This window comes from Cryptomeria japonica, unplaced genomic scaffold (genome assembly GCF_030272615.1).
Source record: "Cryptomeria japonica unplaced genomic scaffold, Sugi_1.0 HiC_scaffold_46, whole genome shotgun sequence".
Taxonomy (NCBI): domain Eukaryota; kingdom Viridiplantae; phylum Streptophyta; class Pinopsida; order Cupressales; family Cupressaceae; genus Cryptomeria; species Cryptomeria japonica.
Window position 1 is genome coordinate 26,683 of NW_026728868.1, and position 14,767 is coordinate 41,449.

The window sequence follows — 14,767 nt, forward strand, 5'->3', positions numbered from 1 at the left end:
AATAATAATGAATTTTAGTATTAGATTCTCTTCTGCATTCTAAAAAATCAAAGATAGTTACTCTTACGAAAATATTATTACTAAAATGACGTAAAATGTGATATCTAATTTCAAATGAGTGTATGGGGACCATGAGATAATGATGAGAGCCATTCAAGCGAAAATTCTTTCAGTTTAATTTTTGAATTTTATTCAATAAGATTATTGTAATACACATAATACAAAATCTTATCATTAAAGAATCATAGTGTAGTAATGCAATGCCTTTACCATTCCAAATGTTTACCTAAGGATACTTGTAAAATGTATAAATAATGTACGATGGTGATGAATGGGAGACGTAGCTTTGAAAGGTGAGCATGGATGAAAAGATGAATTGTGATGCATACCTTGAATCCCATCTATTTCATTTGATTTATTCTTTAACATGTTATCAATAAATTATTAATTAGAAATATTAGCAAAATTATTAAAATTTGAAATTTACTCTTGAGTTATATATGTTGAAAATCGATGCTATATATAATACATCAGCAGAGAAATAACGAGATTAAATAGATTTATTTTATTCAGGAAAAGAAAAAAATGACAAAGATGGTCTTCCCACGTTTTATTTCATAGACCACAGCGAATTCAGGTTGAGAATCTTAGAGGAATTTGGCCTGAATGTAATCGACAAGCTCTTGGGTAATGCAAATTCTTATGCAAATTTCTTCTGAATGAAATCGACAAGCTCTTGGGTGATGCGGAAGGCCTTGGCCAATACGGAATCTGGGAGTGGAGGATCCGCTGCAAACAGAGAGTTGGCGATTGTCTGAGCTACCGGAAGCTTGCTGCTCAATGCAGCTATGGCCACCGCATTTTCATGCCCCACATTCTGCTGGAAATGCACAAGTGCCTTTGGAAACACAAACACATCTCCCTTCTCCAACGTTTTGCTGAAAAACTTGTTGGTGGTGTCAATGAAACCCACAAGAAGCTGGCCTTCCAGTAAAACAAGAACTTCAGTGGCTCTTGGGTGCGTGTGAGGAGGATTTATTCCACCCACTGCGTAATCGATACGGACCAACGATATTCCGAAGGTGTTGAGGCCTGGTATCTGCATAACATTGGCCATCGTTACATTTGAGCCCACTGCATTGTCGGTGTTCCCTGCCTGCCCAAGTCCCCCGAAGAAGAAGTCCTCTGCCGAAACATCCTTGGGATCTTTGCAAACGAACCCGTTCACCTTAACTGTTTTAATCAATTTGTTCGCAACAAATCATATCACACCACTCTATCTTAATCAATTTGTTAGCAACTCGCCTAATAAGAAAGTCATATAAAAGTTATGTACTCACCCATGCTTTCCTTGTCTGCGACGCAGAAATCTTGCAAGGGATCGGAATCCGCTGCCATGACATTATCACTGTAACAACATATCAATAGGAAAAGTCCCAACGTGAAGTAAATCATGCGGTTACCCATTATAAATAGAGACACAGAAGAATCAGACAGAAAAGCTCGGGATATGAATGTGTAGTCGAATTGTGTATTACAAGCCCATAACATGTCTATTATATAGCGGGAAAATTAAATACTCTGCGAGGACTAATTCTTGTCTATGAAATGCAAATTACCACAAGCAATAAGTTATTTCTGAAACAAACTCAACCCTTAAACAATATGTATATTTTTAGAAAACTAAAATCAAATCACTTCTAAACACAACAACATCATCGTTTATCAACTTGATATACACAACATTACAAGGGACCCATTTGATAAAAAAAATTAACAACTTACTCCAACCCATTTCAAAAGTCCAATAAAAATTCTAACCCAAATGTGAGAATGAATATTTTTATTCCACTATCAAGGTAGCACCCAATTTGATTCAACAAGAAAGGTTACAAAACATAGTTTTTAAACTAGCTAAGGGAGAGCTCACCTTCCAACATTTGGTATTTCTCACAACCAAGCCCCAAGCTAAGAGGCCCATGACAAAATTTATTGCCCAATACAAATACTCCATGCACATGTAAACTCCATTAAGGGAATCCAACACCATATACTTCACAACCCTTCTAAAATATACCAAACAATTTTTCCACAGATTTTCCAAAAGAATCAAGGACACTCATACCCAAGAAATCTGCTTCTCAATGAGAAAAAACCATTCCCTTAGAGGTTCCACATATCCTTCACCCTACACATGAGTTTCTCTCATCAATATGGGAGAGCCTAAAACCTCTCACACATGTCATTGACATAAGAAAAGATATAAAAAGATGAAATTTAAAAATTAAATCAAAAGCCTCCAATAAAATATTTACAACAAAATGAAATATAGCATTCTAAGGAATGAATAATATCAAAATATTTCCTTACTATATCAGGAGGGTTTGATAGAAATTTCTCAAAGACTCTTTTGACTCCTTGCACAAAGCCTCCCAAAATCTCCAAAAAGATAGAGCCAAAAAATAAAATAATAAGACATACAAAGAGTCTAAGAATGGTATATATAATACGTGTCATATGACCTCCCCTCCTCTGATCACGATGCACCACATGGATCTCATCCACCTCCTCTCTCCCCTTCACACCAAACCCTAAGGGTATGTGGATATCACAAATGCTTCTACATGTGAGAGCATTGGGATGAGAGGAATAATATTGTATACTCTTCCCCAAGAGGATCTTTTTGATCCACTCATATGTGCGAGGCATGCAAAATACCATTAATAAAATTGTTGGAGTGGATTTGGAAGTGGTAATTTACTTACTATCGCCCACAAGTTAGAATTTTGACACCTTTTTTCTAAGAGACTTGGACAGGATCAAATGATTACAAAAGCCCATGGTTTAATTCCCCAAAAAGGTACCGAACTCATAAGTGTTTCATTTTGGGCCTAAATACACTCAGAAATAGATGAAATAGACACTTTAAAGTTATTCAAAAACCCGCTCAATGTAAAATCTATCTTTCTATAAGGATGCAACTAGGTGCAAATACTAACTTACTCATATATAAAAATAAAATAAAATATATTTAAAACATAAAATACATCATATTACAACAATTACTAAAATTAGAGACCTTAGTCCCTATCATTAACTAAGGTCAAGGCTTCACTAGGAATTTGAAATGAATAGGATTTTCTTAGGGAACTCCAATTTCTATTAGCTATGAAAATTTCCTACATGCTCAACTAAAAATAATAATTATTTCCAATATAACTTGAAATAAAATGCACACATAATCATACAATTGGCAACAATTTAATTCTTAACTACCAACATATTCCAATAGAACATCATACTATGACTTGATTATATTTAAATATTTTTTAACCACATTTGACATTGATTTGTAATATTAAAAGTGTAGATATATATATATATATATTTATTAGATAAGGTGGGAAGACGGTCCCGCACCCAAAGTTAGAATATTAAAATAGAGAAGTTCAAAACCAAATAAGTTACCGCACAAACACAACCCCAAAACTATCAAAATAACAAACCACAAAAAAACATGTAGACTCCATATTATGGAGGCTCATAAGAGAATTCAACTCTTTCATGACCAATTTTATTCTTTAATTCTAGTTCTCTCAAGTAGTACCCTTGTTTCTTCTTTTCACCTTCTATATTTAGTTTGCTTTCTTTTTTCTTTGTGCCTTTTTTGTTCCATCCTAGACTTATGCCTATTGCGATAATTAGTCAAACAGTTTGAGAAGTCATTGAACAAATCCATTAGGTCCTTAATGATAGTAAGAAAATGAAAAAATGAGTCCCCAAATTGAGAAAATCTATTGCCCAATAAATTTATTTTCTCTTTCAGTCTACCTCATTTTACCTCTATCTCATAAGTGTTTCATTATGGCCCTAAATACACTCAGAAATAGATAAAACAAACACTTAAAAGTCATTCCAAAACCTACTAAATGTAAAATCTATATTTCTATAAGGATGCCATTGGGTGGAAATACTTACTCAAATATCAAAATAAAAAAATATAGTATTTAAAACACAAAATACATCACATTACAACAATTACTAAAATCAGAGACCTTAGTCCCTATCATCAACTAAGGTCAAGGCTTCACTAGGAATTTGAAATGACTAGGATTTTCTTAGGGAACTCCAATTTCTATTGGCTATGAAAATTTCCTACGCGCACAAAGAATTTTTTATTTATTTCCAATATAAGTTGAAATAAAATACACACATAATCATACATTTGATAGCAATTTAATTCTTCACTACAAACACAGTCCAATAGAACATCATACTATGACTTGATTATACTTTAATGTTTTTTAACGACATCTAACATTTATTTGTTATACAAAAAGTGTAGATATAATTTTTTTTGGTTAGATAAGGTGGGAAGAGGGTCCCACACCCAAAGTTAGAATACTCAAATAAAGAAGTTCAATAACAAACAAGTTACCGCACCAACATAGCCCCAAAACTACCAAAATAAAAAACCGCAAAAAACTATGTAGACTTCATGTTATGGAGACACATAAGAGGATTTGACTCTTTCATGACTAATTTGATTCTATAATTCTAGTTCTCTCAAGTAGTACCCTCCTTTCCTCTTTTCACATTCCATATTTGATTTTATTTCTTTTTCCTTTGTTGCATTTTTTTCCCATCCTAGACTTAAGCCTATTGTGATACTCATCCAAATAGGTCGATAAGTCATATAATAAATCCATTACCTGTCCTTAATGATATTAAGAAAATGGAAAAATGTTTCCCCAAATTGAGAATCTCTATTGCCAAATAAATTTATTTTCTCTTTCAGTCTACCTTGTTTTACCTCCATCTCAAAGTCATTGTTATCCTCTCTTCACTATGCTTAGAACTCTTGTTCCTTTGTGAAGTTTAAATAAGTAGGGTGGGATCTAGCACTATTGAAGCCAAGTTGGTTTCCAAGGCCTCCTCCTCCACAATGATATGATAGTATGATTTTGAGATGTCTTTAAGGGATAGGTCCAGAGTGATTTGTTAGGTACGTCAAATTCTTTCCCTTTGCTTTCCTCAACAAAGTACAATATCACTTTCAATTCTCATATATTTGGTTGTTTAGGTAGGTCAAATTCAGGCCCTTTGCTAAGCCCCCAATTTTTAACTTTACATTTTGGTGAACCCGATTCCTCACACCATTAATTCATATTTTTCTTTTCAAATTTGAGTGTATGCAATTTAAATTTCAAATTTTTATTTACAAGTTTGATTTTCATGCAAATTTTAAACATTTAGAGATTAATTTCATTAAAACCCTAATTTTTATTTTTAAAATTGAGCTTTTGATTTTCTTAATTTGGATTAATTATTTTAGATCTGAGAATTCGTTCAAGTTGCAAATTCAAATTTTCATCTACAAGTCAAATTTCACAATTAAATTTGAAAATTAAGTGGTTAATTTAAAAAAAACCCTAATTTTTAAAACCTTAAAAATTGGACTTGCAGGTTGTTTAAATCTTGAATTTCCCTCTTTAAATTTGTTGTTAATCCTAATTCAAATTCAAAATTTCAATCTTGGATCAAATATCTGATTGAAATTTAAATTTTAAAATTAAGTGGTTACTTAAAAAACCCTAATTTTTGAATTTAAATTAATTTTGTGCATTTTCCAAATTTTCAAAATTCCAATATTAGATCTCTGTTTTAAAATTTTAAGTTTAGTGGTTCTTTCTACAAGACCCTAATTTTAAATTGTTAGGTATTTGAAAGTGATCAAATGATTTTTAATTCGTTGTAAACTGCAGTGGAGATTTTTGCAAAAAATCATTCTATGCCACAAGACCAATATGGAAATCAGATTATGTATCTCAATTCCAACAAGCTACTGAAAGTTCTAGTTAGCTTAGAAGGTATTTTTAACTTGGACAACCACCTAAACAACAAGAATATGAACTTTTCTATAAATAAATGTGGCTATAAGATTTTGGTGGTTGCTAAAGGTAGGTCACTGAAATTTGGAAAGGTATGCTCTATAGCTAAACAAGAAATATTTATTTTAACTTTGTCAAAGTACGATGATATATTTACTTGGACCTATGAAGATTTAATGGGGTTTGAACCTACCTTAGCCCAACACACTATAGAATTATATCCTTATACAAAACTACTTTGACAAATAGAAAGGCCAATAAATCCCAAAATAGAGCTCTTGATGAGAAAACAATTAACCAAACTCATAGAGGCTGCTATCATTTTCCCTATCAAACACTCCTCATGGGTGGTCAATCTTGTTTGTATAAGAAAGAAGAACAAAGAAATCAAACTATGTGTAAGCTTCAGAGACTTCAATAGACACTATACTAATAGCTAAATAAAGAGAACAAGTTCAAAGAGTGTAGAGCAGATTCAGGGCACCTTTTGGTTGTTTTCTAGCTCATCGTTTGTATAGACAACAATGAAGCACAAACATCCACGCGGCATGCTAGCATCCTAAGTTCAAGACCTGAAAAAACTGTTAAAAAGCTTTATAGTTTGTTAATCTTTTGTTTTTGTATAATCAAATTAATTTGTTGTGTTATATATACTTTTTTAATTTCTGCATTAGTGTATTTGTTGTGTTATATATATACCATATTAAATTAACTTATGTTTTACTATGTATAGCTCTCAATTCCCCTGGGTTTGAATTTTAAAAATGTGAAATTTAACTAGAGAACAAAATGATTGATAAATTAGAGATTGACGATACAAAACATAGAATCCTATGAATTATAATGTTGAAATCTATGGTATTTAAAAGATTGTAAGGATTAAGATATTAAAATTTCTAGATCAATAGGTTGAAGATCTAATAGGTCAAACTACGATATTCGAATCACACTACAACTCTAAGAACATAATTGAAGTGAATTATTAAAATATAGATGGCCCATGTGAGTTTAGATACAAATTAATTCATTTATCCTTTAGAAATTATCTGAGACTAATGATTTATCCTTATAATTATATATGAGTAAATTTCACATTATACATCTATAAATTTTATTATATAGAAATGAACTACGCAATATGTACAAATTTAAATCACAATAGCTAGTAAGAGGATCGATTCTCGTAATTTTCATTAATTTATATAGGCATAGGCTATTTAAAAAAAAAATAACAAGAAACTTACCAAAACGTCTACATATATCTTGACAACATGATGTCCAACTATGCACACTTGTGGACATCACATGTGTGATGTCATAGCCAGCACACTACCTATATTCTATACCACTCACTCTATGATGGAATTCTAATGGGTTTTAGCATCTTGATCATACAAACTTCTCATAGGAACGATGGAAAAGGCCACATTTTCTTGGGGTTCCTATATAAGGAGCACACTGTTCATTCTTCATGGTAAGACTCTTAATATAGAATTATCTCAAAAAGTAAAATTCCATGGTCTATGTGCATTTAAAAAAGTAATCACCTATCATTAATTCATGATTGATACTTTAATTAGCACCTAAGAACTAATTGATAGATTCTAGTTGAACTAACTAATTTTTTTCAATAACCACACTCTTTTAGGAGATTATTTCTCTAAATTACTCGAGTTCCTAACTTCAAATAAATATTTATCCAACAAAATTTCTATTTCCCTTGTTATGCATGAAGAGAAAAGGTGGTATTAGGATTCCTCCAAACTAGATTCCAAGGTTAAGTTTCCTAAGGATACATGAATTTTTTTTTATCCCATCTATTTAATTAGTTTTCTACATGCGAACTTTGAACTTCATTTAGATGCTAATAAAGAATTCACCAATGTAACCCATTTTGAAATATATAAATCATAATGCCAAGTGAAACTCTCATTTTCCTCTTTAATATTTGTTGATTAATTTAATGAATTAATGTATTCAAGGAGTAAATTTGTTAAATATTTTAGAAAAGTTTTGTTTGAGCTAGGCCATACTAAAATAATATTAACTTAAATTTACCAATATGTTGATAATTAAAAGAAGGCTTTCCTTTCACCTTAACTTATACTTCTCATTGTGTTAGTCCTTGAGAAAACCTTGCATGAAATAACAACCTCAATAAAAAATTAATCGGATTATTACTAATGTTTTAGAGAATAACGAATAAATTATATTTATTGGTATTGATACTGAACTAACAATTTTATAGATTGTTATTGTAGAAGTTCATGATCAGCCATAGGAGCCAAGAATCGCCTACAAGAAAAACACTTGTCACACAAAAGATATCAAGGTAATATTATATTTGAAACACAAAATACATCATATTACAACAATTACTAAAATTAGAGACCTTAGTCCCTATCATTAACTAAGGTCAAGGCTTCACTGGGAATTTGAAATGAATAGGATTTTGTTAGGGAACTCCAATTTCTATTAGCTATAAAAATTTCCTACAAGCTCAAATAATTTCCAATATAACTTGAAATATAATGCACACATAATCATACAATTGGCAACAATTTAATTCTTCACTATCAACATATTCGAATAGAACATCATACTATGACTTGATTATATTTTAATAATTTTTAACCACATTTGACATCGATTTGTAATATAAAAAGTGTAGATAATTTTATTTTTTTATTAGATAAGGTGGGAAGACGATCGTGCACCCAAAGTTATAATATTAAAATAGAGAATTTCAAAAACAAACAAGTTACTGCACAAACACAATCCCAAAACTATCAAAATAATAAACCACAAAAAAATATGTACACTTCATACTATGGAGGCTCATAAGAGAATTCAACTCTTTCATGACCAATTTTATTGTTTAATTCTAGTTCTCTCAAGTAGTACCCTTATTGCTTCTTTTCAGCTTCCGTATTTAGTTTGATTTCTTTTTTATTTGTGCCTTTTTTGTTCCATCCGAGACTTATGCCTATTGCAATACTTAGTCAAATAGTTTGAGAAGTCATTGAAAAAATCCATTAAGAAAAAATGAGTCCATCCGAGAATTCAACTATCAAAATAATAAACCACAAAAAAATATGTACACTTCATACTATGGAGGCTCATAAGAGAATTCAACTCTTTCATGACCAATTTTATTGTTTAATTCTAGTTCTCTCAAGTAGTACCCTTATTTCTTCTTTTCAACTTCTGTATTTAGTTTGATTTCTTTTTTATTTGTGCCTTTTTTGTTCCATCCGAGACTTATGCCTATTGCAATACTTAGTCAAATAGTTTGAGAAGTCATTGAAAAAATCCATTAAGAAAAAATGAGTCCCTAGATTGAGAAAATCTATTGCCCAATAAATTTATTTTCTCTTTCAATCTACCTTGTTTTACCTCTATCTCATAAGTGTTTCTTTATGGGCCTAAATACACTCAGAAATAGACGAAACAAACACTTAAAAGTCATTCCAAAAGCTACTAAATGTAAAATCTATATTTCTATAAGGATGACATTGGGTGCAAATACTAACTTACTCAAATATCAAAATAAAAAAATATATTATTTAAAACACAAAATACATCACATTACAACAATGACTAAAATCAGAGACCTTAGTCCCTATCATTAACTAAGGTCAAGGATTCACTAGGAATTTGAGATTACTAAGATTTTCTTAGGGGACTCCAATTTCTATCAGCTATGAAAATTTCCTATGTGGTCAAAGAATTTTTTTTTTCCAATATAACTTGAAATAAAATACATACATAATCATACATTTGATAACAATTTAATTCTTCACTACCAACATAGTCCAAAAGAACCTCATACTATGACTTGATTATACTTTAATGTTTTTTAACCACATTTGACATTGATTTGTAATATAAAAAGTGTAGATAAAAATTGTTTTTGGCTAGGTAAGGTGGGAAGAGGGTCCCACACCCAAAGTTATAATACTAAAATAGAGAAGTTCAATAATAAACAAGTTACTACATCAACATAGCCCCAAAACTACTAAAATAACAAACCGCAAAAAACTATGTAGACTTCATGTTATGGAGACACATAAGAGGATTTGACTCTTTCATGACTAATTTTAATCTATAATTCTAGTTATCTCAAGTAGTACCCTCCTTTCCTCTTTTCACATTCCATATTTGATTTGATTTCTTTTTTCTTTGTTGCATTTTTTTTCCATCCTAGACTTATGCCTATTGTGATAGTCATCCAAATAGGTCGAGAAGTCATAGAATAAATCCATTAGGTCCTTAATCATAGTAAGAAAACGGAAAAATGTGTCCCCAAATTGAGAATCTTTATTGCCAAATAAATTTATTTTCTCATTCAGTCTACCTTGTTTTACCTCCATCTCATAGGCATTGTTATCCTCTCTTCACCATGCTTAGCACTCTTGTTTCTCTGTGAAGTTTAAATAAGTAGGGTAGGATCTAGCACTGTGGAAGCCAATCTAGATTCGAAGGCCTCCTCCTCCACAATTATATGATAGTATGATTTTGACATGTCTTTAAGGGATAGGTCCAAAGTGATTTTTTAGGTATGTCAAAATCTTTCCCTTTTCTTTCCTCAACAGTGTACAATATCAATTTCAAAGTGTTAGTTCTTTTATATTTGGTTGTTTAGGTAGGTTGAATTCTTGCCCTTTAATAAGCTCCCAATTTTTAACTTTACATTTTGTTGAACCCGACTCCTTACACCATAAATTCATATTTTTGCTTTCAAATCTGATTGTATGCAATTTAAATTTCAAATTTTCATTTACAAGTTTGATTTTCTTGCAAATTTTAAACATTTAGAGGTTAATTTCATTAAAACCCTAATTTTTATTTTTAAAATTGAGCTTTTGATTTTCTTAATTTGGATTAATTATTTTAGATCTGAGAATTCGTTCAATTTCCAAATTCAAATTTTCATCTACAAGTAAAATTTCACAATTAATTTTTAAAATTAAGACCCTAATTTTTAAAACCTTAAATATTGAACTTGCAGATTGTTTAAATCTTGAATTTACCTCTTTAAATTTGTTGTTAATCCGAATTCAAATTCAAAATTTCAATCTTGGATCAAATATCAAATTCAAATTCAAAATTTAAAATTAAGTGGTTAGTTTTAAAAACCCTAATTTCTGAAGTTAAATTAATTTTGTGCATTTTCCAAATTTTCAAAATTCAAATATTAGATCTATTTTTAAATTTTAAATTTAGTGGTTCTTTCTATAAGACCCTAATTTTATATTTAATTCTCTTTTGGAAAAATTCAAATTTAATTTTTAAAAAAAAAATTAAGAGGTTACTTAAAAGATCCCTAATTTTTAAAATTAAATTAATTGTTTCAATTATCAAAATTCAACATTTCAAATTTTAAAATTAAGAGGTTATTTAAAAAATCCCTAATTTTAAAATTAATTTTTCTTGCGTAAATTCAAATCTTCTACTGAGTAATTTTAAATTTAATTTAAGAGTTTATTTTCAGCACCCTAATTGTAAATTTAAATTTCGTAGGAGGTTGCATAATTGAATAATCATTTTTCCTAAAATTTTGAATTATTGAAATTTCCAAACTTCCATGTTCCCATTTTCAAATTCTCATTTCATTTTTTTTATATAAAATAAAAAATCAATTTTGAATCCCATCGATTTAAATAAATTGAGTGGTTTTATTTATAAAATCTTAACTTATTTTCAAATAATTTGCTTGAACTTAAATTTCAATATTAATCATGGTAATCAATGGACTTGATCTATTTTCTATTCCGCATATGATTACATTACTTTTTATGTACACATTTATTATAATTATGTGTGGATAATGGTTTCTTTCACTTCATGTTACTTCCTTTTATTCATGGCACTTGGACATATTGCATGCTTGGGATTTCCAAGTTGATTACTTTTCATAAATTAGATCCCAAAGCTTTCATCTTTCATGTATGCTGTGCTATTGTGATGTTTTTCGGTAAATGAATTTCATATGTAGAGCACCTAAAAGCTTTTGTAGATCTTAATCCTAGAGATGACAATGAAAAACATAATACTTGCACCTCTCCTAGGGTATCTAATATGAATGAAAAAAGAGATAATACTCCTATCAATGATCTCTATAATGGAGACCAATCATTGAAGAGAAACATGCGCCCATCTTCTTCTTATAGACATACCCTTGCGCAAGGGGGGCAAGGTCAAAATATTAGTCTTTCTATCTCTCTAGATCTTCCTTATTCTCCTAGAGTCTATATTAAACATCAAAACATTTGTAGAGAAGATGATGTCATTCATTTTAATCATGAGCTCTCTCCCCATATAACAATAAGAAAAAATGAGGCCTTAGATGATAAGGATCTTCTGTCCCAATCTACCAAAGAGGATATGCATGATGAAATAAAGGAATATGCTCCTTTACAATATATTCCTTCTTCATCTACTAATACTTTCATTCTTTCTAAACATCCTTACACTAAAAACTTCAAATAAATTTATTATAATGTTCCCCGCTCAATTAAAATATTCTTATAGGAGTGGCTTTAACATAATATTAAAACAAGGTTTTAGAGGACAAGGACTTGGAAAATTTGAACAATGAATTCGATTCCCTATACACCCTCCTACACAAATAACCACAGAAGGCCTAGGAAATGATAATAAATCTCCTATGGAAGAACAACTTAGGATTCAATACTTCAAAAATCATCTTGCAAGACATTAAGCTATTAGTGCTCATAAAAGAGATTCTTCTTCAAAACCTCCTTTTTGTTTATTTCATCAAACCCATGATCATCATCTCGATGATTGTCCCAATTTTCAAAGTTAAGTAAAAGAACTGATCGATAGTGGCAAAGTTAAAATAATGGATGAAAATCATTCCTCTTCTCATAACAACTCTTGTCCTCAATCTTAAAATAATAATACTACAACTATTAATGATCAAGGAAAAAATAGCAACTAGAATATTTTGGAAATTGAAGTACGATAATAATGTTGTCTTTCCTTTTGTGAAGTTTGGCAATAAACATAATGAAGGAAATGGATATTTTCTTTTTTCATCATGGTGGTTCTCATTCTCTTGGAAAGTGTAAAGAGTTTAAGGAATTTGTTCAAGAACAATACAATCGTGCTCGTATATGTCTTTCTGCAAATCTTGCTCTCTTTCTAGGTGAAAATTTAGTGCCTTAGCACTCCTTTCCCCTCATGTTGCTCCTCACCCTATGACACAAGTAGTAAACTTAACTGGGGGCTCTTTTTCATTAGCGGTGGTTCTTTTTCAATTCCAAATATCTTGGGGTAGAAACATGATTCTTTCCAATCTCTTATCTTTTCACTATTTAATTTCGTGGAGTGCATTATTCATAAATTGATGTCCTTTTTTGCATGGAATTACCCTTCATGTGAGGAAATAATTTTTCCTTGGCTTAGACATATTCCTTCCTTGAGGCATTACATCTTTCATGAATAATCTCTCCTTAGAGAGGATTTGTTATCCCTTCTTTATCTAGCTCTTTCTCTTTGAAGATATTAACTCTTATTTTATGTTGCATTATTCAAAATGTGATCCTCTTTCTTGTATAGGATCTTTCTCCATGCTAATGTATGTTCATCCCTTGTGAGGACCTAATCTTTGTTTAAAATGGCATGTTTCTCATGAATAATCTCTCTTTAGAATATGTGCAATTCTTCTCCTCGTCCTCTTGATTGGGGGGCAAGGATGACTCTTCTCCCTCTCTCTTTCTATCATTATTCCCTTTAGGGGCTGCATTTTTCATGTGTTGATATCCTTTCTTCCAATGGTATGTCTCTTATGAATAATATCTCCGTAGGGGAATATGCAATATTTATTTCTCTCTCTCTCTCTTTGAATATTACCACTTCTCTTGAGATACATTTTATATAAACTAATGTCTTTTCTTGGATTGGATATTCATTAATATTAGTTTATTTTGCATTTCCTTATGCTTAATCTCTCATTAGAAGATTGTTTAATTCTTCTCATTGTCCTTACACTTGGGGGGCAATAAATTCTCATCTTTTCTTCTCTCTAAGGATCTACTTTACCATTGTTGAGTGGTATTTGTTTATGATTGGGTGTTATGTATGGTGAAAATGGATAACAATAATAACAATATTGAAAGGCTAAATGAATCCAACCACAAAACCCTAGCCTAATAATCAACAAAGATCCACCATAACATATGAAGATTACCTAAGACAATGCAAATCACATGAAATCACAAAGATTATACCATCACATGTCCAATAGGGTTTTGATCTCCATTCTTCCTATCTCCATTGATCTTGCTTGATATATTTGCTCTCAGATTTTATGTGCACAAGAGCTCAACAAAGAACGGAATGTGGTTGCAAGTAGGATCGTAGTGTAGTCAAGTGATCAAGTTGTTAAAATGCATCATTAGGGTTTGATAATGAAGAAGGCATCTCCTTAAATAGAAGACACAATATGAAATGGAGGGATAAGATTGAGAGGTGTAAAAAGGAGGTCGGCTAAGATTAGAGGGTAGGTAAAAGAAATACCAAAATAATGAAAGGGGTAGGTAGTGTAGGAATTAAGAGATGAATGACATGTGTCATGTGTAGAAAAAGATAATGAATTAATTAAATAAATAAAGATTTATTTAATTAATAGAAGAAGTAGGATCAATTAAATAAATAAGATATTTATTTAATTTAGGAAAAGGATAATTTAAATAAATAAATGTATTTATTTAAATGAGAAATAAGGCTAGAAGAGGACAAATGAATTAATTAAATAAATAAAGATTTATTTAATTAATAGAAGAATTAGGTATAGATAATTAAATAAATAAAATATTTATTTAATTAGACATGACAATTTTGGGTGTCTA

The 14,767-nt window shown here is 30.5% G+C and overlaps 1 protein-coding gene across 1 annotated transcript; it reads right to left on the bottom strand.

Annotated features, from left to right (window-relative positions):
* Window positions 1-700: 700 nt before the first annotated feature.
* Window positions 701-1,551, bottom strand: LOC131078316 (putative germin-like protein 2-3). The gene is made up of 3 exons (XM_059215016.1): window positions 1,341-1,551; window positions 974-1,233; window positions 701-880 (listed from the first exon to the last, which is right to left on the bottom strand). The coding sequence occupies exons 1-3, from the start codon at window positions 1,549-1,551 to the stop codon at window positions 701-703; spliced, it is 651 nt and encodes a 216-aa protein (XP_059070999.1).
* Window positions 1,552-14,767: the final 13,216 nt, after the last annotated feature.

What these genes read in the sequence shown, in the direction of transcription:
- LOC131078316 (XM_059215016.1), bottom strand. Translation starts at nt 1,551, where the DNA reads ATGTTATGGGCTTGTAATACACAATTCGACTACACATTCATATCCCGA. An exon ending in CGCAGACAAGGAAAGCATGG is followed by an intron (nt 1,234 to 1,340) that starts GTGAGTACATAA and finishes TGATTAAAACAG; the next exon opens with TTAAGGTGAACGGGTTCGTT. An exon ending in TACTGGAAGGCCAGCTTCTT is followed by an intron (nt 881 to 973) that starts GTGGGTTTCATT and finishes GTGCATTTCCAG; the next exon opens with CAGAATGTGGGGCATGAAAA.